Source organism: Thunnus albacares, chromosome 3 (genome assembly GCF_914725855.1).
Source record: "Thunnus albacares chromosome 3, fThuAlb1.1, whole genome shotgun sequence".
Lineage (NCBI taxonomy): Eukaryota > Metazoa > Chordata > Actinopteri > Scombriformes > Scombridae > Thunnus > Thunnus albacares.
Window position 1 is genome coordinate 7,362,386 of NC_058108.1, and position 24,848 is coordinate 7,387,233.

The following is a 24,848-nucleotide window of genomic DNA, read 5'->3' on the forward strand; positions in this document are numbered from 1 at the left end:
GAGTGGATGTTTCAGATCAAATCTGCACATGTGAAATTATGAATTTGTTTAAATTATACCAATACATTTTTACATGATCTGTTTGTGTTTATGGTGATCATATCAGAATTCAACATGGAAATTACATGTCACTGAATGCTAATGAAAACAACTGGCAAATTTCAGTAGATTATAAAAATGACTTAGCATTAATTGGCAAATAATCAGTATTTGGTCAGCAGAATTGTCTAAAATCTGCATCAGTGTCTTCTTAATTTGGTTTTCAATAATAATAATCTTTTGAGCACTTCTCAAAATCCATCTTACAAAGTGCTTCACAAAGGCAGCAATATATAACAGACAAATCATAAAATCATTGGGTTTAAAAAAAAACAAAATAAATTTAGTGTAAGATAAAACGAGCAAATTTAAAAGAAATAAACAGAAATAGAAGAAAAATTTACTATTAATTTAATATCGGTACTTTGCAATAATAAGAAATTACTATTTGTTCATAAACAACCCGCTACACGGGTCAGAATATGTGTCCTGTGTTGCTATGACGCATCAGCATGTGGTTCATGGGCCATGTGCCTCAACAAACATGGCGGACCGAGCTGGATGTCCTCCTTCTCCTAACCGACCAATCAGAATCAACCCGAGCCTTTCGTCACAGCCAATCGACGAACGGTCTACTCTTCTCGAAAACATGTCGCCCATGAAGCTGTGTGTTCCAGGTGAGTCCCGTAAATATGTCTTTAATTTAACTCAGCGTGCAGCTACATTACACTTCACATCGTTCAGCAGTTTCTTGCTTATGTTAGATTTTGTAGACGTCGCTGTTTGGAGTGAAAATGTAGTCAGACAATGTGAAATCCTGTTAATTATCACCTGCTGCCATGCGTGGGGTTGGTTTCGCCTCGTAGCATAGCTAACGTTGCTTATTAAATTGTGGCTGCTAAAAGTAACTCGTATCAGGTGAACGTAAGTGGGAGTTGTACGTTTCAGTGGCCGTGTGTCCCCCTGTTTTACGTTAAAACAAGCATGTAGTCGTGCAGGGCTGAAAGTTGTTGACATTTACTTTCTACGGCAGGTTTTCCTCTGCAGCCCTGCCCATCGCCTCAGGCAGGACTTCAGCATTCCTTCTTGCACTTGTTGTGACTCACCCATGGCTTTTAATGTGCATTTGGCAGTCGTAAATGTCAAAAAATGTTTCACACTTTCAAAATTTGTTTTTGAGGTGTGATGGTGGTTTATCTTTGTGTTAAAGTAGAATGTAAACATAATTACATGGCAGGAGGAACCTGGCGTGGTGTCAGCCCTTTAAAGATCATGCAGGATTGACATTTCATGTCATGTTAAGTACCTAGGTTAATACCAAGGTTTAAGGGCTTACAGTGACTCTAGAGAAGTTATTCTAGAGCAACAATTCTACTTATATGAAGGGCATTTTAGTACAAAGAACACAAAGATGTCATATTAGTTAAAACAAGACAAGACTGCTTCTGGATGAGTTTCACTTTCATTCCTAATGTCCAAGGGTGGTCTTCTACAGCTTCTAAAGCTGTGTACAGTTCTTGGTTAAAAAAAAAACAACAACCCAGGAATACTTTACAGACTTTATACCAGAAAATTGTTTTGCCAAGGTGGTAGTCCACACAGATCCTAACCTATCTTGTCTCATGATCAATCAAATTAGCAGATAACAGTATAAATGATAAGGCTAGCTCATTATAGCTCTGCTATAAAACACTTTATGAATTTCTGACATTTAATATGTACAACTTTCTCCGGTATTTCAACACCCTCCTCCTCTAATGTTTCTTTCACTGACACTTCCTCTGTCTTTCTCTTCTTGCTCAGGTGACAAACTATGCAGTGTAGAAGACTGTATTCCCGGCACAGGAGTGTACATGCGGCACGGCTACATATACTCCTCATTAGCAGGCTATGTGCTCAGGAAGAACGAGGGAGAGGAGGTGAGGAATGTGGAGGGTGCGGAGATAATGTGGGAGAGAGGTGGGGAAAGCTTCAAAAGCATTTAGACATGGAAGAGTGCCAAAGTGATGGTATTGCACAATGTTTGTGAATATGGAGTAATAAGTCTGTTCAGTGCCTCTGATGAGATATGAACCATATTTTGTGTGACAGGTCTTTAGGCTGTGCTTTAAAAAATGGAATCAAAAGAAAGTAACAGGTTTTGTGTGAGCTTTGTGTGCAAATAATGTGTTTTTATTTTTGTCTTTTTTTAGTTACCAGTAATCTCAGTGGTGAGGGAAACAGAAGCACAACTACTACCAGATGTAGGAGCAATAGTCACCTGTAAGGTATGAAAGCGGATCAATTTATTCTACAATTGGGTGATCTGTTTAACTGATCTTACACTCTACACAGTTTAGATATATATCCGTTTATCAAAAAGGTGGTCTGCCTTGTTCTTTGACTGGACAGGTGACCAGCATCAACCCCAGATTCGCCAAGGTCCACATCCTTTATGTAGGCTCCACACCGCTCAAGGACCGCTTCAGAGGCACCATCAGGTAACACCAAAAACTAACTCCATAGTGAAGTAATGTTCTATGGTCATGTTAACTCAGTGTCTTTGCTAAAACTGAGCTCACTCTCTCTCTGTCTTTCTAGAAAAGAAGACGTGCGAGCGACAGAGAAAGACAAGGTGCACTTGAATTCTCGTATTCACTCAGATCATCATCAGCTCTCTCTGCAGCTCTTACTTGCTGAAACTGAGATGACATGATCAGTGTAAAGCTTTTGTTATTGTTACAGGTGGAGACCTACAAAAGTTTCAGACCTGGTGACATCGTCCTGGCGAAAGTGGTATCCTTCACCTGCCCCCGGGTCAAAGACAAATACCTTTTTCTGTAGTGTAACATTAGTCGGCCATGACAGCCACCATACTGCATTTTTTCAGCCTCCTTCATTCCTAAACTTAGACTTAAACAAAATCAACCTTCAAAGAAGTTATTTGTGGTTATTATTTCTTGTCGTGTGTTGGTATTCTTACATTAGGTGTGAGGATTGTAATGCATGACAGTTGTACATTTTTGGGTTTTATGTCTCATTATCAGTGACGTGGATGAATGTTGTTTACTTTTGTGTCGCTAACCCTTGACCTGAGATGTCAGATTTCTCTCGGTGATGTGCAGTCTAACTACCTGTTGACTACGGCGGAGAATGAACTGGGGGTGGTGGTGGCACACAGTGAAGCAGGTAACTGTCAGCTCTCAGTCAAACAAGACTTTTGCTTCTGTCAGATCAAAACTTTTATCTAAATCTATCAAGTAGGATTCCAGTACAAATCTGCACAAATGAAAATCTGTTTCAACACAAGGTGGTGCAAGTGTAACTGTTCAGACATCAGATATTTTTAGAGTAACAGCAGCAGTCATGAAGCTGTAGCATTATATAGTTTGTCAGAATTTTAAAACTGTGCCAGCCTAGTTGTCTCCCCCATAAATCAACTGAATCAAAATACACTTACAGCTATTCTGACAAGCAGCTAAATTAATCTCATCTTAAAGGTGACCTGTGGAGTTTTCTTATGAAACGATATTTCTGTTTACATTCAGTGTTTCCACCAAAACTCATTGTGTTTATCCTCGAGGCCTAAAAAAATCATATTGAATACATTTCCTTCCAATTTTCTTAGACGTTTGAAACCTGCAGTGTTTACGTCAATGGTTTCTTCTTCTCTGTTGTTGTTGGTGCGTTCCATTGCTGTGTTTCTGTGCCACCTGTAAAAACATTGCTCCATAGTGCTACTAGTGGCCTCACACAGGCCACTCCACAGGGTATCTTTAACCCATAAGAACCTGGACCCATTTCTCCTTAAAGGAAAATTATGGGGAATATAAAACAGACCAAATGGACCACAAGGAACACATTTCTGAATTCTACCTTCAGTGTCAAAGATCTGTAATGTAACATATATGTCATAACGATATTTCCATAACTTGTTTTATATCAATTTGTTCAAGAAATGTGGTCAGAACAGGTTAAATGTAATACAGGACGTCTTATTAAAGCATCAGAATTGTTAAATGGGTTGAAACCTACCTTTAGTTTTTTAAAATTAGCTAGTTCTGTCATATTTGCTGACCAGGCACACTGCCATTTTGGAAGTGATGTCACGGGTACACAGATTCACACATTGTCACATGACTGCACCAGGATGTTCAGTAGATGTCACTTAGGGACTTCATGAGTTAAAATCAAGGATAAAGCTGTATAAGGAATTTTCCAGAACATTGAAAGGGTTGGTGACACCTGTGTCACCATGGCTTCTTATGGATTAACCTCCCATTATAGCAGAGCCACATTTCTCTGAACCTGACCAAAAGGCTTCAGGAAGGAAGACTAAGAGTCTGATTTTGAACATAACACCACATACACCGTATTTTTGCATGTAATGTTTTGTAATTTTTTAGTTTCCAATAACTCTTAAGGTTATTGTAATACCTCTTGTTTTTCTACATAACATCACATCTCTACTACATTTCCCAGGTGCCCAGATGATTCCCATCAGCTGGTGTGAGATGCAGTGTCCTCGAACACATTCCAAAGAATTCCGCAAAGTGGCGCGAGTGCAGCCGGAGTATCTACAGGCATGAGAGCCCTGAAACATTTTTCTCCCACAAGGAACACACAGCTTCCCCTCTCTCCTTCACTTACTGTCGTCATGCAGCCTCCCGACTCTGTTTCAGATGTATTACGAGAGACTGGACGACACGCATATCGTTGGCTACTTCCTGGCTTCATGTCATTCTTAAGTGTATAAGTAGCTTTCCATCTGCACATTTTGTCATCATACGATTATGCCAGCTTGAAAACACTGATGCAGCATCAGACCAAACTGCAAAATTGTCAGGACGCATCATAAACAACGCAGCGACTGTTGTTAAGACATGTTTATGGAAATCTGAAAGCATTTGCCAGCGGTGTGGGGTTTTAAAGTTGCCTATAAATTGCCTGATGGCAGCCTGATGAGAACTGTAAACAGAAGAAATGACTCAGTTTACTCAGGATGTTACACCGCAGCTGACAATCTCCAGATTTCTAGATGATCACTATGTTGAGAAGCTAAAAGCATCAGAATTTTGCACCTAGTAAAGAAAGGTGTCTTTCATAGATGCAGGATGCTCTCAGTTTTGCTAATAAGAATTATGACATCATCAGGTCGCTCAGGTGATTTTAGCGTTTGGTCAAGACTGCATCTTGTGTAAAGAGAAAAACGAACACTCTGCATTTTGTAACCAGAGAAATCATTGCAAAGGGCAGTGGTTATATGTGTTCTGAAGTAAGGAGGATTTGACCAAAATGATGCATAGTGCACATTGCACTTCGGATTGCATGATGTCATGTAGGTGGCTGACTTGTTTTTTATACCTTGTCCATAAAAGTGACAAAAACAGTTTAGTTGAAAGACACTTTAATCTTCCGAGGCTCCTTTCAAGCTTTTCCAGTTTCAAGTGAACTGATGGACAAATGTTGTCCACAGCCTAGTTTTTAAAGGAAAATGAATGTGATTAAGAGAGCTCTATGTTCAGAAACAGCTACTGAGCACAGAATATTGAAGTACGACATGTGATAGTCATATATTTCTTTTTTGTTTTCTAGCACATTATCAATGTGAAACAATAGTGAGCCTACAATAAACAAGCAGAAATGCTTTCATGTTATCATTCTTTGAAGCAAAGCGTACTTGGACTTCCTTCTTCCTTATTCTTTCCTCACTTTACAGCAGAGGTCATGTGCAAGAATGAAATAAAACGACTATCAAAACCATCAACATGTTTCCTCCTTTTGTCCAGACTGATGCAAGTAATGAAACTTAAGGTGAGGAATGGTGATTTGTAACTAAAACTTTTATTCAGTATTTGACACATACACACCTCCACTTAAAGTATTTAACTGGCAGGAAAAATCTGGTTCAATGGCTGTGCTGTGACTGAACATCAGACTCACTTTGCTCCTAAAACACAAAGAAGCAGCAAGCTTTTTTTTTTCTCTCCACACCTTAATGAACACTCTTACTCTAATTCCTCTTGTGAAAAATATTCTAATGTGCAGTCGAGATACGGGTCAAATCAGCATGGTATGTAACACTGCACACGATGCTTGTAGTCACTTGTTACCATCATGAGAATGAATATAAACAATGAACTCGCTCAAAGTGTTTTTGTCTGCAACACTTTAACAGAATAAAACTGAAATGAGGAAAACAACACTGTCAGGCCATTACAATGTTAACACATGAACTCCTATGATAAACTGATTCTCATAGAAACAGTCTGGTACGTTAACAGTCTGTTAAACAATATGTTTCATTTACAGTATGTACAAAGGGCATTTTGTGTTGTGTTCATTGTCTGATATTTATTTACATACAGGTCTACATAGTAATCTGTAAGAGGTTGATTCTTCAGTGGAACTGAGCAAACATGACAGCGCGCAACTCTGCAGCTAAAACACGTTACACATAAAAAATAAAAACCATACACACACATCTGTTCAAGATGACCACACACACTTTGATCAATCGTCAAAGCGGACTGATCGACATGCATTGATGTCGATGGCGAACTTCTTATTGGACGGTGCAGTGAAACCGAGTCCCGCCCCCCTGTTATTGAAGTCCATTCTGCGCGACTGGGCGCGTTCAAACTCTCCCAAAAGCTTTTGCTGTAACTGCTGCTGTCCATCTTTCCCCATTGCCATATTTGCTCCTCCGGTGCTCGTCGCAGCCGGCTGGAAACTCTTTTTGAAGCCGCCCATCAACCTGAGGAACTTCTGCTGCTGTTCAGAGCTTTCAAACTGGGCCGTGCTCCACTGGCCGAAACCCTGAAGAACAGAGATTTTGAGGACAAATGTCAGTAACTAAGAGCGTTAAAGTGGATTCAGACACGTAGGTCTCAGTTTATCTGATCAGCCTGTGAAAACAGAAAAAGTCCGAAAATATTCCTGATGACATCATCATTATCTCAGCTCAGGCTTGTAGACTGTATATTTATAACTGAAAGCCTACATTACAAACTGCCAGTGTGGACTTTAAATGACAAGCATTTATCAGGTAGGGAGGGTCTGGTGTAAGATGCTATTAAGTTGCATTATGGAAAATGTAATGTATGGAAAATGCATTCTGACCTTTTTTTTTTTACCCAGCTCTCCCATTTCCTGCAATTTCAGTGCAATACTAAAACACTTGGGTAACCCTTTAAAGGTGACATATCATGCATTTCCAGGTCTATATTTATATACTGGGCCTCTGCTAGAATATCTTTGCATAATTTACAGTTTAAAAAAAAACTCCTTATTTATCTCATACTGGCCCCTTAAGCAGCCCCTCAGTTCAGCCTCCATCTGAAACAGGTGGATTTAGCTCCCGTCTCTTTAAGCCCACTCTGTTCTGATTGGTTAGTTTCCAGAAGCTGCCACTCTACAGACTTCTGATGGTTCGAGAGGCTACGTAAACAAACAATAGTAGTAGGATTTCACTTCTTTTTCTTGTTCTTTACTCGAAATGGAAATCGCTCAAATACATCCATTCAAGTTTGAATCCGATCCGAAATATGTATCATACATCATAACAGTATAAAAATAACAGAAATTCACAGAAAGCATGATATGTCCCCGTAAAGGCAAAAAGCCAAAGAGAGATTCCACTGTTATATTTTCTTTCCAGGACAGGGGTTGATACTGACCGAAGGTTTAGCTGGTTTTTGAGGTTGAGAAGCTTTGTCAATCTCCTTTTGTAAAGCTTGTCTTCTCTCCTGTGCCAAACCACAACAACACACTTCATTAAGCGTCATTGCATAAAACGACTTATTTGATCGACACCACTCTCATGTCTGTTCATTAAATATGAAACTGACAGCCAGGAGACGTTTAGCTTAAGCAGATTAAAGAAACAAGATGATTTTATAAAATGTATTTATGATGACTCATGAGGTGAAACATCAGTGAGAGACGTGTTTACCTGGTTGATGGTCATCTCATCAGTGTTTCCAGTCTTCTCTGACAGGAAGACCACATCCACTTGGGGCGACTCCTGAAACACAAAGAAACCCGATTAAAGTTTTACTAACCATGCTACAAATTAAAAAAAACAAAATCCAAGCTCAGTGTCATTAAGCTCCGACAATACACACTCACATGTTGGTCTTCCACCTCTTCTTTGATCTTCTTCTTCTTCTTCTTCTTTTTTGCGCCGGTTTCAGAACACACATCCTCTACCTGCGTTTCCTCCTGAGGTGAGCTCTTCTTCCTTTTGTTTTTCTTGCTTGTGTCACCGGCCGCTATCACAAGAGTTTCACTACTCTGTCCCTCCTCCTCAACTTCTTCACATTTGAGTATTAATGGTTCTTCTCCGTTTAAGTCAGCCTTTTTCCTCTTCTTCTTCTTCTTGGGCTCTGTCTCCTCTTCTCCGCTGACCTCCACAGCATTTTTTCTCTTCTCTTTTTTTCCTTTTTTCTTTGTCTTCCCTTCCTCTATGATAACCTCACTCTTTGTGGATTTGTCTTTTCTCTTGTCTCTCTCTTCCATTTCCTCCTTAATTGCAGCTTCAGGCGTATCTTTGTCTGATGCTGCTCTTTTCTTCTTTTTGTTGTCTTTGATTTCCTGTGTTTCGACTTCACTTTCATCTTCTTTAGTTGCAGCTTTATGTTCAGTTTTGACTTCTTTCTTTTTCTTCTTTTTCACTTTCACCTCCTCAACCTCATCCACGTCTCCCTCTGGTGTTTCTAACTTCACTCCGTTCTCAGCTGCTTTAGTTTTCTTTTTCGTTACATTTATTTCAACTTCTTCAGCAGTTTTGTTTTTCTTCTTTTTCCTTTCTTTAATGTGCTCCTCAGTCTCCTCTGTGCTCACAACTAACATCTTATTTTTTTCTTTCTTAACCTTCTTTGGCACATTCTCCTCCTCTTCCTCTATTTTGACATTTTCTGGTTGAATTTGTGAAGCCTTATTCTTTACTTTTTTATCCTTCTTCTGACTCTTTTCCTCGCCGTTTTCTTGTACCGAGTCCTGTCCATTCTCATTCTCAGCCAGCTTTTTCTTTTTTGTCTTCTTTTTACTGACTACTCCGTCATTTCCATCCATGACATCAGAACCATTGGCATCATTTAAAGAGTCAGTGATTACTTTCTCCTTCTTCTTTTTCTTCTTCTTCTTCTCCTGTTCACCACATCCATCCCAAGACTCCTCTTCATTAACCACTGCCTCAACTCTTTTGCCTTTCTTCTTTTCTTTTTTCACTTCTGCTAAGTCATCAACAGTGCAGTTTTTGTTTTTAGCTAGAGAGGCTTGTCCTGTCTTTTGTTTCTTCTCTTTCTTTACAGGATTCTCATTCTTCTCATCCTCCATCTTCATTTTCACCTTTCCCTCTGACCGCTCCACAGCAACAGACCTCTGGCTTTTCTGGTGAGAGAAATACAATTACTAGAAGTTAATCGCTTTCCCTGAGATGAAATTACAGAACCAGGAGCGTAGAATATATGTGCATGACTGTGACTAACAGAGCAGTAAATACTAACCAGCGTTTTGGCTGACTGCTTGGGCTGGGACTCCTGATCAATCTCTCTTTGCAGGGCCAGTCGCTTCGCCTGCAGGAAGAGAGCAGAATCAAATCAAAACATATGAAAATGATGCAAACCCGCTTGATGCAGTAACACCAATTACTCTTTTATTTAAGAAGTTGTACATTCATGTAATTCTCTGGCTTTGTGCGTCTACTTGTATTATGTTTAAAGTTTAGTACATTGTCACACCATACAACCTGTATGCACCAGGATGTTCAGTTTTTCCCAAATCTTATGTGTCAATCCTCGACAATTAATCTCTCTTGCAACATGAATGGGTTAACGCAAATTATTCCATTTCAAATCATGATTAAAAGTGGGATATTTGATGTTGCGTGTCAGTACCTGATCAATGGTAATCTCACTGGATTTAGGTGCAGACTTTTCAGAAACAAAGATCACTTCCTCATCTGAATCCGTCTGAAACATGAAATGAACAGAGTGCTCTGCAGATGCAAATGAACATGCTAACCAATTATTTTGATTATCAATTAACCATTTCAATAACCTTTCAAGCAGAAAAGCCAAACATTCCCCTCATTCCAGTCTCAACTGTACTGATGTGATAGATCTAATTATGTTTGGGCTTTGGACTGTTTAGAAAAAAACAAGCAAATACTGTAGGTGACTTCACCTCACCTCATGCTTTGGTAAATTGTGATTGCCATTATTTACTATTTTCTGACCTTAAAAGATAGAATGATTAGCGTCAATCGATAATTGAGAACGTAATCAGCAAAATAATCTATAAGGAAAATAACCATGAGTTGCAGCTCTAATGCTTTCAGCCCCGCTGTTGATAAGTGAGCCAACTTAACAGATTGATATTAAACAACAGCCTCCAGCTACATCTGGGCTCTTCATAACATGCATGCTTCAACTTCATCTTCAACGGCATATGTAACAAATTCAGAACCACAGCAAGATAAAAAAAAACCTTGCAGGCAGAGTGAGCTGAGTTTATTCATAGCACCACTCTTGGTATGAACCATGCTACAGCTAACTTAGCTTACAGCAGCTACATGACAGCTAAAGGTTTAACCGCTGCAGAAACAAACTAATCGGTCAGCCTGTGCGACTATTATATAATAGTTGCATAGTGTATAATAAAATATTAATTTTACGAGCGGCTTACTTACTTTTTACTCTCTGATAATTCACGTGGATGCGCGTTTACTTTCTTAACCTGGAAGTAGTTTGTCTCGTTCCGGTTAGCAACGAGCCAGGCGTCCCTAACAACCAATGCTATATTCACTTGCTAATCGGATGGTCCCATTTCCCGAGTTGGGAAGTGGGTAATGTGGAAACAACATTGACGCTACAAAGAAGATGTATTCTTTTTATTGTTCAGAGTGTTTATTCAACACACTGATATCTATTTCCAGTTTTTGCGTGACAACGAAGAGCAAAGGAAACGGATTAACTTTTTTTTTTAACTAATCTAGCTCAATCTACGTGGTCAGCAACTAACGGTTACAACCTAATACCATATTACAAACTACATGCGAGCAAAAAATTTATATGCAGTACATAAATTAATAAAAAGGTTTTTTTAACCATCACCCATACTTTAGTTTTGTCCGCCATGTTTCTGCGTATATTGTGTACATTCATGTGGTGTCAGAATAATCGAAAAGTTCCTGACTGGGAAAATTTACGTGAACGCACCCTTAAATCAGAGCAACATCTGAGAAAGTCGGCGACAATATTGGCACCCAAATGCCACAAATTTGACGTCATATATGCATAAACATGGCGGACGAAAGTAAATGGTTGATAACAAGAAACTTTTTACTAATTCGCATATTTCATAGCAATATTTTAGTGGTTTCAGGGAATGTACTGGTTCAGCAACAAGTCTGGGACAAAATAATCTAATAATTATTATATAAAAATCTTTGTAGTGTCCGTGTTGTTTCCACTTTACGACTTAAAAGCTGATAAACACACTGAAGTTGGAAAAACGACTTTCCAACTCGGGAAATGGGACCATCTGAGGAGCACGTGAATGCAGAAAATGACATCAACTTTCGACAAGTCGTGTAGCAAAATTTTCACCAACTTTCCCGAATTAGGGGGGCGCTCATGAATTTTGCCAGTTGGGAACTATTTTTTTTCCGATTATTCTGACACGACATGAATGGTACATATGTCATTGGTCTTATTTTGATTTTGTTTGGTTTTAACTATTAAAGAATATTAAATCATTTAAATGTGTTTGTCATAATCGTGTCATAAATTAATGTCAGACCAGGATTGACTTCCAAACTAGTTGTGATGTCACAAATCCTGCTTGTAGGCCCATCCCTAAAAATCTATTTTTAGTAAGTACAGAGAAACTTTCCATTTTCAACAGATGAATGTGAAAACAGTCTTCTAGTGTCAAACTGCACGTACATCATTCTGCACAGTGATGCTCAAACAGTCAACTCTAGGAACAAGAAGAAAAACAGGTTTTTGACTGGAGGATGACTTTAAATAACTGAAAACAACAGAAAATCAACAGGATAAAAGGTTACACAAACAGGAAAGTCAAACCAGGTGTTAAATTAAGTATATCTTAGACCATGGTTAATTTTGCTACCTGGAGCCTCTTGCAGCAAACTGCAGTGTCCAGTTGTCAGTATGCTTCAACTGAAGTAACTCACGGATAGTCACAGCATCTGAAACCCCCTCCCCAACAGCTTTACACCTTTAGGGCTGTCCAACAAGTTCTGTAAGTTTCTAAAACCAACAATCTCACATGTCCACATCATTCAACGATTGGCCGGGTGTGTGGAGGTAAGAATGTAGGCAGGGTTTGGACTAATCTCTCAAACTTTCTTTTTACACACCTATTTCTGTCACTTCTGATATGTAGTGTACAAATCAGAGCAACACCATAAATGCCTTCAAGAGGGGGCTGAAAGTATGCACCACTGGACAACTATTGTGTCTCGCCCTTCAAGTGTTGCCGTTCTGAACAACACTTTTACCTTTGTACATGGTTGGACAGCATGTCACACAAACTACTTTCAAGCACACACAGGCCTCATTCTTTGCCTCAGTACTAAAGGAAATCATTCGCAGCCTCAAACTACAGCTTCCTAGGGCTGCAGTCCCAATCTCCACCTACAGCTTCGAACAGGCCATGAATTTAAGGGTCCATAGCTTATATAAAGCAAAGGCTACTTTTAAAACACTCCCACATGCAGTGAGGAATTTTAGAACAGCTGCTCCCTTGCCTTTTGTGATGACTAGAGTTGAAGGCATGGATGAGATCATAAACTGGCTCATGATTCAACACATCACACAGAGATGAGACCTCATGCATGTCTTCACTTAGCTCCTCAATAATCCATAAACTTGCTTTGCTGTGATGACCGGCAATAATGAAATATGACAAGTGTAAAACACGTTCTTTTTATGGTAGGAGCAATACTCAAACTAATTTTGTGAAATATTATCTACACTTAAAAATGCATTTTTTAACACAGTGTATTCACTCAGGTCCTCAGAGTTTTCATCTGATGAAATGACCCTTTAAGGAGAGAAGAGGTGAATGAATGGAGCGTTTGTTTTATATGTGGACCCGTTTTAAGAGTAATCCTTACAGAAAGCACACGTTTATCAGTTTTTATAGTGTCCGCTGGAAACCTCTTTTGTGTTGTAACATAGTTCCTTCGTTGTATATGACTTGCAGCATTTCTGCATTTGCAGGGGGTTTCAAATTTGTGATGTATTTCTAATTTTGCTTCTGTATTATTTATTTGCTACTTCTGTGTTGTCAAAGTGGTGAAAATATTTTCTTCATTCACTTGTTTTTTTTCTATCTGCTTGCATTTTTTTTTTTTTTTTTTTTGCGATGCATTGAGCTTTCCAGGCCATCGTATATATTCCCCTGCTGAAGGTATAGATTATGTATCCTCTGTCTCTATAAAGTGACACATCCCTACAGTAAAGTGGCTTCACTGGTGTTCCAAAAAGGACAAGAGGCTGAAGAAAAATCAGTTCACAACCAGACAATATTTAACAGAAAATGTGCACTGATGTATTAGTCACTTTGTGCAAATCACATTACAGACATTCATGTTACGCTGCCATAAAACAGTGACAGTGCTATCATCAGAGGAGCATCGTAAAAGGAAAATACCAGTGCATTTTCACATTTGGATTATTTACTTGAGTAAAACTCTGTTATATAAGGTTATTACATAAAAATCTTGCAATAATATTTTTATTATACAATATTAGAGCACACACCTGTACACAAAAGCAAAGTTGATGACAATTTAGTTAATTAGTTAGATAGCAAGAAGAAATGGTCACAGCATGAACATGTTCACAGCTCTTTGAATTGTATTTTACTTGGATAAATTGTTCCTGGTTGAATTCAGTGTTGCCGCTGATGCATTTGAACAGCCACTGCCAACTACACATCAATCTAGACTTGGAGCCAAACTTTGTAATGTCATTAGTGTAAACAGTATGCATGGGTTTGATTCACAGTGATGGATGGCTGAATGCTTTCTCCATATTCGATGGAATTTAAAATTTAAAGGGATCCTGAATGTCAGAATACAAGGCTATGTTGCCATACATCTTCAACAAAGTGTACAGTATTTAATGATCATAGCCTTATTGAGTCCAAATTTGGAGAACAAAAGTGAAAACTGGATGACAAAACAGTCTATTTAGTAGCTGTTTTGGAGCTTTCAGTCATATCACATGCTCTTCCTCAGCACACACAGTTTTCCTAAATTATAGATGTTAAAAATACCATTTTTCTGAGCACTTTAATGACTTCTCATCCATGTGGCTTAAAAGTGGTGAGATTGTTTTGTCGGCTGATATTTCCACTCAACAATAAAACCGGTCATTTTCTTCAATGTGTATATCAAAATTCTAGAAAACACTGAAAATACATTAAGCTTGACAAAATACATTACCTTTTAACTTTTACATGCATCTGAAATGATCATAGATCTCAAATATCACAATGCCCAGACATGATTAGCGCTGATAAAGTGCAAAATCACAACCTCCAACAATAAATACCCTATACTGCACCGTATTGCAGTATTAAATGGCTTTTTATGATATGCTTAAAAACTAGTCACCCGTGAGCTGTAGACTCCTCGTTCACTTTTTAAATAATCTGATACAGTAATCCATCAGCAAGCCCGGACAAGCTCTGTTAAATGTAACATGGATATTATCCAGTAGCACTGTTAATGGATAGATGTGGTGAGAAAAACACTGAGGGGTATTTTTCATCTTCCCAGCTGAACAGGCAATTTACATAAACATCCTCAAGGTTTTTATCTGAGTTGGAGCTTGAAACCAACCAGAAAGAGAAGGACAGTGAGGTTTTATGAAGCGAATAAACATCAGAAGGTAACAGCAGTGGTTTAGAGCTGCTCAGACAGACAAAGTGTTTTCTTTACCACATTCAAATCCTGCTTTAATCTTTACTCTCTTATGGTCCAACAGCAGCTATTTCAGTTACTTTCCTTCAGTATCACAATGGACAGTGGTTTTTGATCATCATAGGCTATGTATATATACCTCATATCTAACAACATTAGTGCTCCTTGAACACTTCTTCTCAGCATATTCACATATTACACACAACACTATATGCTGATCTGAGCTGATCAAAGTAATGCACTGTATCCTAAACTGTGGAAGCTGCTTCACTCTCACCTCCATCTCTTGTCGTTTCATGTTCAGTCTGGTCATAAAGAGGCAAATGAGACAATCTCAGCAAAAATACTATTGCGGTTTGTATTTAAAATTCATACATGTATGCAGAAACACAAATACATTAAACTTATTTTGCTCCCACCAATCCATCCAGTGTGATATGTTATGTCTTTGATATTTCTTTCTCCTTCTTAGGCAAAAGGAAATTCTTCTATCACACATGTGACACTGGTGTATATCCTCCTCAAGTTTTGTCCCACTTTACCATAATCGTCGTCCAGTGTAGTTAACTGGGGCTGTGGGCATCTACAAGAGAGAGACAAACAAGTAGCAGATAACTATAATAGTCTAGTTATTTAGTGATTGAGAGAGAGTGAAATATACAGAGTGTGTATTTCCGCCATACTTACTGTGCCACCATTCATGACTAGAGCCATTTCAGTTGGTTGGTAGACGTGACCTCTGAAGGCAATGCCAGGACGCATACTCCCATGGCTGCTGTGGTATGTTCCACTTCGGAGAGCTGACAGACCAAGCAAAGTAAATCACACACAATAGTTACAGGTGTCAGTCACACAAACAAGTGTTACATCTTCTGTATTATATTTGTTCCGATTAACTATATAACTTTTCCTTAACAGCAGCCACTGGATGCTATTACAGGACAACAAGACATTTAATTTCCCTTTGTTTCCTAATAATTAATCCTATTTTTTTTAGTCAGTTGATTTAAGAACTTAATTATTAGACACCCTGACCGAAGACATATGAAAATAGGAGCAGGAAGCAGGTAATGGCATGTCTCTTGGTGAGATATGGAGTGTTTATTCCTTGTTTTACTTTTGCAATAAAGCAAGTGAATTGAAGTTAGCTAACAGCCACTATAAGCTATAAACGGTCACACCAGTCGGCTGACACCGCAAATATTCTGAGTGTAAAGATTAAACCAGGGTGTGTTTTATTTCTTATTAATTGACTTTGATTTGCCAGAAGACATAACATTATATATATAATATTCATGATCAAAAAAACAGAAACAGTCAGAGTTAAGGTTTTGAAAACAACATCTTTAGGTATAAGTTAATAGATGTTTAACTCTCAAAAACTCACTTGCTATTAAGCAACATAAGCAAACAACCTGCCAACAGTCTTTTGATTCAAATATTCCTACATCCTGATTTGTGCACAGGAATATGTGACACCAACAAAACTGTTAGAAAATTGTGTGTTCATGTAGGATGCTATCACTTATAGCAGGTCATAATAGGCATTGGGCCTTTTTTGTTTTTGTTTTTGTCAACCTGGGTCTTATTTCTGGCCATTTTTCCTATAATAACACATCATTCACAAGCTCTACTGCAGAGACTTCAGTTTAAAACACTGCCAACACAACACTGCCCATTAGCACAAAAGTCTTAATCTCATCCTTTCAACCACAAAGTAAATCCTTCCTCTGTTTATCCTAATTCCTCGTGGTTTAGCCTTTTGTCAGTGTATTTGGCTTCAAATATGGAGAACAATCACATTAAAATGACTCATACATCTCGCATCTCCCTGTAGAGAATTCTGTTGGATAATCAAGTGTTTCAAGAGGTTTGATTGGATTTTGGATTGTGTACAGTAGCTAAAAGTGAGCCACACTTTGCTGTAAACAAACCTACATGGCACTCATGTATGGTAGTCATCTTGCATGTTACACCAGATATTGATCTGGAGTGCAATGGATGATTTCAAAGGAGATTCCAGATGAAAATTTCATATAAATATTTCATATAATTTTGGTTAAACTGAAGTTTTTACTTTATTTATTCAGTTTATCTCTCAGGGACAATGCATATTAACAAACATTACTGTAAAAATGCCAGAATGAGCCAAGAGGCTAGTTTTCATCCGTAGTCCCTGGCCAGGTGTGAAGTTGGCAACCTAAAGTCAGCCTAAAATCAAGAAACAAGTTTAAAACAATAATCATGATGTAAGGCATGTTACAGTAACAGCAGAACACAGAACTGGGCAGCAATAAAAGCCGAGCAAATTATGGTTCAACAAAGCAACAACAAACAATTACAGAACAGCTTAAATTACAGAACAGCTTTGCAAAAACAGACATAAGCAAGGACAGATATGAGCGACAGGATAACAGTAGCACCAATGTAAGTCAAGCAACAGGGCTGTTAAGAGGGTTGCCAGATTTAAAAATTGGTGTTACTGGTGTTATGATAGTCATCTTCTAAGCAATCAGGAAGACTCCCTGAGAGAAGGACCGGTTTAATATCTTTGTGAGGGGAGAGACTAATGATGTCTTTAGATCTTTAAGCATGGCAGTATCCATATCATACACATCCTTTGCTTTTGATGTTTTAAGAGAATTGATTATTCTTTGCACATCTGCCTCAAGAATATCTCTTATGTGAAAGGGTAGTCCTGCAATGTCCAGTGACAGGGATAGTGGCTGCAAAGCTGCAGCCTCTGATGGAGTAGTATTTGTTTGACTCACAGAGAAACTCTGTGCAATGGTGGCCACTGAATCAATAAAATAATGGTTGAGAGCTTCTGCAATTTCGACTGGGTCCCTTGAAAGGTTTCCATTGATTTCAAGTTCCATTTGCCTTCCTACTCTGTGATCTTGTCCTGTCAGTATCTTTATCTGCTCCCAGATTAATTTAGCATTACCACGTCACCAATTATGTTCAGGAAAAAGTCAGCTTTAGCCTTTCTTAGCCCCTGTACTACTTTGTTCCTTATCGTAGTGAATCAGTTTGTGATTATGTAGCTTAGCTTTAGGAGCTGTTTTCAGGGCAAAATCTCGTTCTTTCATCAGTTTTAGTATGTTCACGTTGTGACATAGCAGGCTGGCAGAAATATGGCTGTAACATACAGAATGTAGGGACGGACAGTGGTGAAGTGGATGATGCTGCAGGGGTGATTTGGGATTTGTGTGGATAAACATTATAAACACTTATTTCTCATTAAGAAAACATTGTAAATTACATGAATTCAAGCTGACCTGAGTCAAATTTATGATGACCATTTAAAAATGTCAGAGCCCATAGAGGTTACTCTTGTTGTCCACTCTTTCATTCCTAAGCATGACATTGAATACAGAAATCACAAAGTCATCCACCATTTTTGAAAAGGATCAAGGCAATGTCCATTTTTGTTGTCAGTTGCCTAGCAACAGTACCCTCATGACTTACTGAAAAACACTTAAATGCCAAGCTTGTTTTTTGCTTGAACTCCCATGTAAGAAAGTATGACCTCACAAGTTCCATTTCAAACTAGAACTTGACCCAGGTTGGTTTTTAATAAAATAAAAAACAGGTTCTTTTTATACAAACACGAACATGCACAGTGACACACACACACACACAAACACGTTACATAAGCTTACTTGCACTGTGCTCCTCCAGAGCAAAGGCCTGGTTTTCTGGGAAGGGCCGGTGAGAGTGTGCAGGGAGCTCATCTCCGAAATGTGGAGGAGGGGACGTCTGACTGGTGTCAAAGAAATCTTGCGTGTTGGATTGTGGAGGTTTACGGAGACACAGGTGCGCCTCTGGAATAGCGTGGAACAGCAGCAGAATCCAGCCCTGAATGACCAGGGCCACCGCTAGCGCAGGCTCGTCCAACACCTTTACATCCTTCTTTCCTCCTCCTCCCAATCTTTCCCCTTTCCCTTTCACCCTCAGTGCCTGGCTGCCGTAAAGATAAAACCCCAGCCAGGCCACCCATAGCAATGCTGATGCCAGACAGGACAGGAAGAGCCAGACAGCGTTACACTTCCATCTCCGTTTTTCACTCTCTTCTTCTCTATCTTCCTCACCTGCTCCCTCTGCCCCGAACTCTCCTCCACAGAGCACCACCCCCAGGGAAAGCCCCATGGCTATGAGAAGCAGCCCCAGGGTGTAGCTGCATGTCAGAGCAAAGTCTAAAGGTGGATATTCGCAGGCTGGGTGACCTTCCCTAACGACTGTCAGCAGGACCCATTCGGCAGAAATGATCCCCTGAACCAAGGCCAAGGCCAGACCCAGCGCTGCCAGGGAGCTGCCCGATGGGCTCGACTTGCCAGCCACCAGCCTCCTGAGCCTCACCCCCTGGACTAGCAAGCTGGAGAAGCAGAGGGCAAAGAGGGGCCCCCAAAAGGCCCTGCGGACCACACAGAGTGCCTGGTTCTTCCCCACCAGGAAGGCCAGAGAGATGGTGAAAAGCCCGAGGAGTGTGCCCAGGAGCAGGAGCAGAGGCCCCAGGCCGGAGCGCCTGGCGGGGTCAGAAATGGAGCGAAGTTTGACCAGCAGGAGCACAGAGAGGACCACAGAGGTGAGGCCGCCACTACAGGCCACTGCCTCCAGAACAACACCCCAAACCGACTCCAGGTCACACAGCACTCTGTACGGAGGTTCCACATTCTCACTGCACCCTCGAGGAGGAGGAGAAGGGTGGGATGAGCCATAGCCAGTCAGCGATAGGAAGCAGATGATGATAAAAGGGCTGACAGCCATCTTAGAGACACAGAGACAGAGAGGATGTGGTTATGAAGAGAAACAGAGAAAGGGTTAAAGGAGAGAAAGAGAGGGAGAAAGGTACACAGATAAACAAGAGGAGGAAGGTAAGAAAGAAATATGTAGAGATAAATTTCATTAGTTTATACAGTACAGTACAGGATCTTCATGATTCACAGTGGTAGAAAAAACAGCAGTAAGTACATAATATCCAATAAAGCTGTTATATACCAGAGATTAATATGTTTCTCTCTCTGTCAGACACACAAACACACACTCATACACTCTCAGCACAGAAAAGAACTGCTTTTAGCACTGGGCAATGGTTTCCATGGGAACGGGAAGCAGCGTGGGCTGACTACATTGCATACTGGGCTTTGAGAAGTCGAGTTTCTGTACCCAAAGCACAGAGACATGCACATGTGCACGCACACACTCACACACAATGTTTGTGCTTACTTGTGAGGACCCTCAACACAACACACTCTTTAATGTAAACCTGATAGTCTTAACTAACTCTCAAGCCTCAACCAGGCCAAAATGTCCTCACTTCTAAACAATGCCCTCACTCTCAAGGTCTGAAACTCAAATTGGTCCAAACAACACACACATACACACAAATACACACACACACATGCATATAAAATACCAGAGCATTAAAATAAATCTTCAATCACAATCATTTCAACTCACCTCAGATAAATTCTTAACCTGAATTCTTGATTATTGATAAAGAAGGGGCATCATAATTTTCCATTCATCATTTTCGGCATCACTTCAACTAATGAAAGTGTTCTTGTAATCCCAGTTAATAAAATCCTTGAGGCAGCAGAAGCCAAACGGTTTCCATTTTGTCTTTGAAAATGTCTCTGCGAACACAGCTCCCACTGTTTTAAAGTGCAAAATAACACTTTGTTAGACCGATAATGTCTTGCTGCTACAATGACACGTCCAGCTGCTCCAAGAAAAATCCTCAATTATGATGCATGCCTTGATACTTCACACACCCACATGGTCAAATATATCTGTCTCTTTATCACTCTTCTCCCTCTCTCTCTCTCTCACTGTCTCTGCCTCTCTCTCGCTCCCTCTGTCCTCCTCTTTCAATTCATTCTGTCTGCATGTCTGTGTTTCTCTCTCCCTGCTTCACACTGAATCTGCGGAGGTGTCAACAGAGATGCAATCCCAGCTTTACTTCTGTGCACCCACACACAGGGAGTATGAATCGCTCATGCACCTGTCTAACCAGGAAGAAAATAGGAAATAAGTACAGTGTATGAGCATAGCAAATCACAGCCAATCCAGTATTAGTCACTTGTTTGCACATCTCTGTGTTATTTCCAGCCTTCAAGCTTCCATGTCCTCCTCATACCACTTATGCAATGCTTCCTCACACCCAGAGCTGTAGGAGATGTAGATTCATCTATGACTCCTGTGGTGTAAACCAGATTGGACCAAAACAATTAGAAATCTCTTCAGCAGTACGATGTCCGTGGACAGTCGGCATGTGTTGCAGAGTGAGGATGGGATTTGGATTGGGAGGGGCAGATGGTCAATCTAAACACAGGTGAGCCCTGCAGCCACGTGGCCATCCTAGTAGGGAATGTTACGTAATACCCTTGAAGGCATGATTCAGCCAAGTCTCCCTTTAGAGTGGAGTAATCTCCTCCCCAGGAGGTGGCTTCAAGTGGGGTTAGAGAGGGACACAACATGAAGAAAACCATGACAAGGAACAGCCATTGTGTTAGCTAATCGAGTCAGTTTGGATCAGCGTGTGAGGGATTGATGCTGACAGACACTAGAGAGCTCAGTGACAGATAGAGGTCAAACACAGGAGGAGCCAAAGCTGGTTTTGTGGTACGCAAATAAACTCACAGACACATAGACAGATGTAAGTAAGGGAAAGCACACCTGCACCCTGCTGTGTCAGTCAAGACAGTCTAATCCAGAAAGTGAGTCCTTGCTAGCATGCAAGCAGCAGGAGTCACTACTTTGATGATAACAGAAGAATCAAGTGATGAATGAGTTTTTCACACAGAGTTCAGTCGCATGTGTATCTGTGGAGGAAGGAAGCTAAATCCCATTATAGTTCTCCAATATCCAGGGGACAGAGTGTTCTAGGAAGCCAAGACTGACTCTATTGTTTCATTAACTAAGATTTAGCAAAATGCAAAAAGACGTAGGCACTTCTGATCATAGGTCTATTGCCTACATGTGCCACCATCCATCCCAATTATCCACCACTGACACCAAGACAGTTTGCAGCCATGCTAGTAGATCTGTAAAGCTGTACTTTGGCTTCACAGAGGGGCTTTGACCTCAGTGTGAATGTCAGTATGCTAACATGATGATGGTATTATTCAGCTGGTATTATGTTTATTGTGCTCACCCCCTTAGTTTAGCATGCTAATATTTGATAATTAGCAGTAAACACAAAGTTCAGTCAAGGCAGATGATTTTGTCATTAGTTTTGCAGGTAATTTATTTAGTCGTGAACCAAAGTATTGCACAAATTAAATTTTTGATCTGATGATGGCAAATGATCCTGAAGGGAACATGCATATTTCTACCAAATTCATGGCAATATATCATATAATCGTGGAGACATTTCAGTCAAAACCACAAATGTCAACCTTATGGTGGCGCTAGAGGAAAAGTCAGGGGATCACCAAAGCCAGCAGGGTTCATCCTCAGGGCTTTGTGGATACTTGAAGCAAATTTAAGAGCAATCCATCCAATAGTTGTTGAGATATGTCTGACCATAAGTTGTGGAGTGTCCCACAGACATTGCCATCCTTGGAGCCACACTGGTAGTGTGGCTAAATATTTCAGATGGGGTTCCCTGACTCTGAGGTTTTTTAATATCACAGTCTCTGAAAAAAAAACAACAACTACAGATCATGTCTGAGTTTAAATATTTTGGCATCACCGTTGACTCAGATCTGTCTTTCATGTCACACAAAAAAGAGTTGCAAGGAATGTTAGATTTAATCTGGTCAATTTCAAATTCGCAAGGAACTGAATGCAGTGAAAATGTTCATGAATACAATGATCCTCCCACACAGGTCAATAAAACCATGCTAAAGCCGATAGAATCCCTGTACAAACAAACAATAAACACCCTCCTTCCAACCATCATTGCAATATTTTGAAAAAGCACAATTTACAGTTGACTGTGTCTTGTTTTCAACGCGTTACACATTATGGCTCCTCCACTACTCTGTATTTACATCACATTAGAAACAAGCCAAACCACTAGAGCAACAACTAGAGGAGACTGTCTTGCTCCTGGAAGACTAAGTCGTTTTGGCAAATCTGCTTTTTCTGTCAGAGCCTCTCAGGATTGGAACAACTTGCCACAACACATAAGAAACTGTGCCAACTACCATTCATTCTCCACAACATTAAGAGCCCGGTTCATTAGAAATCAAACTTGTGAACACTAGAACAGTGAGCTGTTTTCATGGTGTTTGTTGTCTTATTTGTCATGATTATGCTTAGTGTAAGAGCTGCTCCTGCTTATTACAGGCTCTGTACATAATATCCACACTTCACCAGTCCTAACATTGTGTTGTCATGCTATTTGTTGATTTTGTGTGTCTCCAGAGCTGTCTTTCTTTTCTCTATGTAGTGCAGGCTCTGATCGTTTCTGCATATTTTCACTGCTTTTATTGTCGATTGTATTTTCAATGCTTTCATTCGTAACGTTTGTGCTTTCAACTATTTGTCTGCCCAGGGACTACAGATGAAAATTAGCCTTTCTGGCTAAATCTGGCATATTTTCAGAAATGTTATTAATATGCATTGTCCCTGTCAAATAAAGTAATAAAAAAAAGGTTCTGACTAGCCTCACCTTTCTGAATTGCCTTGTGAAAGCCTCTCACAGACATGATTGTCTGGTATCCCTGTTTGCTTCAGACATTAAGTCTAGAAAACCTTCTCCAGTTCAGCTGGAATTTGTTGCCTAAAAGGGAGAAATGTGTGTATTGGTGTGCTACATGTATTTTGACCCATTGTGTGTTTGAGTATTTTGACAGAAACAAAAGAAGACAGAGATGGGAGATAACAGCACAGAGAAGTGCTGACTAACAGGACATCAGTCCTAATCTGGGTAATCCAGTCGTCACTACGGCCACAGTCCAATAGGACCTTGTTAAGTATGGTCCATCCAATAATCCCATCTTTATCCCACCTCAGATCTCTCCTGACAAACCTCCACATGCAAGTTTAGAAGGGAGGGCTTGTTGGGCTGAACGTATTGTATATGTTGTGACTCTGAAACACCTTATTTCACATGTAAAAACATTTACAGCTGAAGATCAATATTTCACTCCTGTTGACCACAATGCAGCTCAAGGGTATCAGTTATTATGTGACCAGGATGTGTTAGATTTTTCATTAGATTCATGAGTTTTTGTGTCCTGAGTTTAATGCACTGATAGTTAGCATGAAGTCTTTCGCAGCAGCATTAGCTGTATTGACATCCACCATAGAAATAACTTTTTTCTTGGCCACTTGCTGTTCTGTTGTAGTTATGATAAGATTGTTGAATGAGGACTAAACCCACCACCACCAACCCAGGAAGACATTCTGGCCTTGGAAATGATCCAGTAAAGTGACTCCTAGCATCTCTCCTTCTTCCTCTTATTTGTGTTTATTGGTGGATCACAATCCAAAAATTAAATACAGTCACGTACTATATCAGTGTGTTTAAAGTCATGGCACAAAATCATCTGAATTCTGATTATATACTGTAGGTAAAAAACAAAACTCACTGTGAGCACTCAGTGGCTCTATTCCTGCTCTGCCTCTCTAAATGTATCTCCCTCTCTAAATTGCATTTATTACAGTACAAAACAACATGTTCTGTATCCTCCACTAAATGACACCACTGACAAATACACAGAGGTCTCTTTCCCATTAAGTACAACACAGAATTAAAAGCAGCAGCAGCAGCTCAGACTCCTTCACATGTCGTAGGCCCACACATACACACACACACACACACACACACACACACACACACACACACACACACAGACATAGCAGGAAAAGCACAGGCAGAGCTAATATCATTAATGATGGCTCTTTTCTATTC

The 24,848-nt window shown here is 39.9% G+C and overlaps 3 protein-coding genes across 4 annotated transcripts; 1 reads left to right on the forward strand and 2 right to left on the reverse strand.

The window, feature by feature from the left end:
- The first annotated feature begins 567 nt into the window (after positions 1 to 567).
- exosc1 (exosome component 1) lies at positions 568 to 5,781 on the forward strand. The gene is made up of 8 exons (XM_044346064.1): positions 568 to 716; positions 1,843 to 1,958; positions 2,232 to 2,306; positions 2,431 to 2,519; positions 2,620 to 2,653; positions 2,764 to 2,814; positions 3,123 to 3,207; positions 4,501 to 5,781. The coding sequence occupies exons 1-8, from the start codon at positions 584 to 586 to the stop codon at positions 4,605 to 4,607; spliced, it is 690 nt and encodes a 229-aa protein (XP_044201999.1). The 5' UTR covers positions 568 to 583; the 3' UTR covers positions 4,608 to 5,781.
- Positions 5,782 to 5,843: 62 nt separating this feature from the next.
- Positions 5,844 to 10,819, reverse strand: knop1 (lysine-rich nucleolar protein 1). Of its 2 annotated transcripts, none has more exons than XM_044346063.1 (7): positions 10,712 to 10,819; positions 9,918 to 9,992; positions 9,528 to 9,596; positions 8,149 to 9,411; positions 7,973 to 8,044; positions 7,698 to 7,766; positions 5,844 to 6,837 (listed from the first exon to the last, which is right to left on the reverse strand). In XM_044346063.1, exons 4-7 carry the CDS (start codon positions 9,361 to 9,363, stop codon positions 6,532 to 6,534), a joined length of 1,662 nt encoding a protein of 553 aa, XP_044201998.1. In that variant the 5' UTR covers positions 9,364 to 9,411; positions 9,528 to 9,596; positions 9,918 to 9,992; positions 10,712 to 10,819; the 3' UTR covers positions 5,844 to 6,531. The 2 variants fall into 2 exon arrangements, with proteins under 2 accessions (XP_044201998.1, XP_044201997.1); XM_044346062.1 differs by having other exon boundaries at positions 9,918 to 10,018; positions 10,712 to 10,817.
- Positions 10,820 to 13,573: 2,754 nt separating this feature from the next.
- Positions 13,574 to 21,569, reverse strand: gprc5bb (G protein-coupled receptor, class C, group 5, member Bb). Its single transcript, XM_044344804.1, has 4 exons — positions 20,444 to 21,569; positions 18,646 to 19,750; positions 15,668 to 15,780; positions 13,574 to 15,563 (listed from the first exon to the last, which is right to left on the reverse strand). The coding sequence occupies exons 2-4, from the start codon at positions 19,748 to 19,750 to the stop codon at positions 15,519 to 15,521; spliced, it is 1,263 nt and encodes a 420-aa protein (XP_044200739.1). The 5' UTR covers positions 20,444 to 21,569; the 3' UTR covers positions 13,574 to 15,518.
- Between the last annotated feature and the right edge of the window lie 3,279 nt (positions 21,570 to 24,848).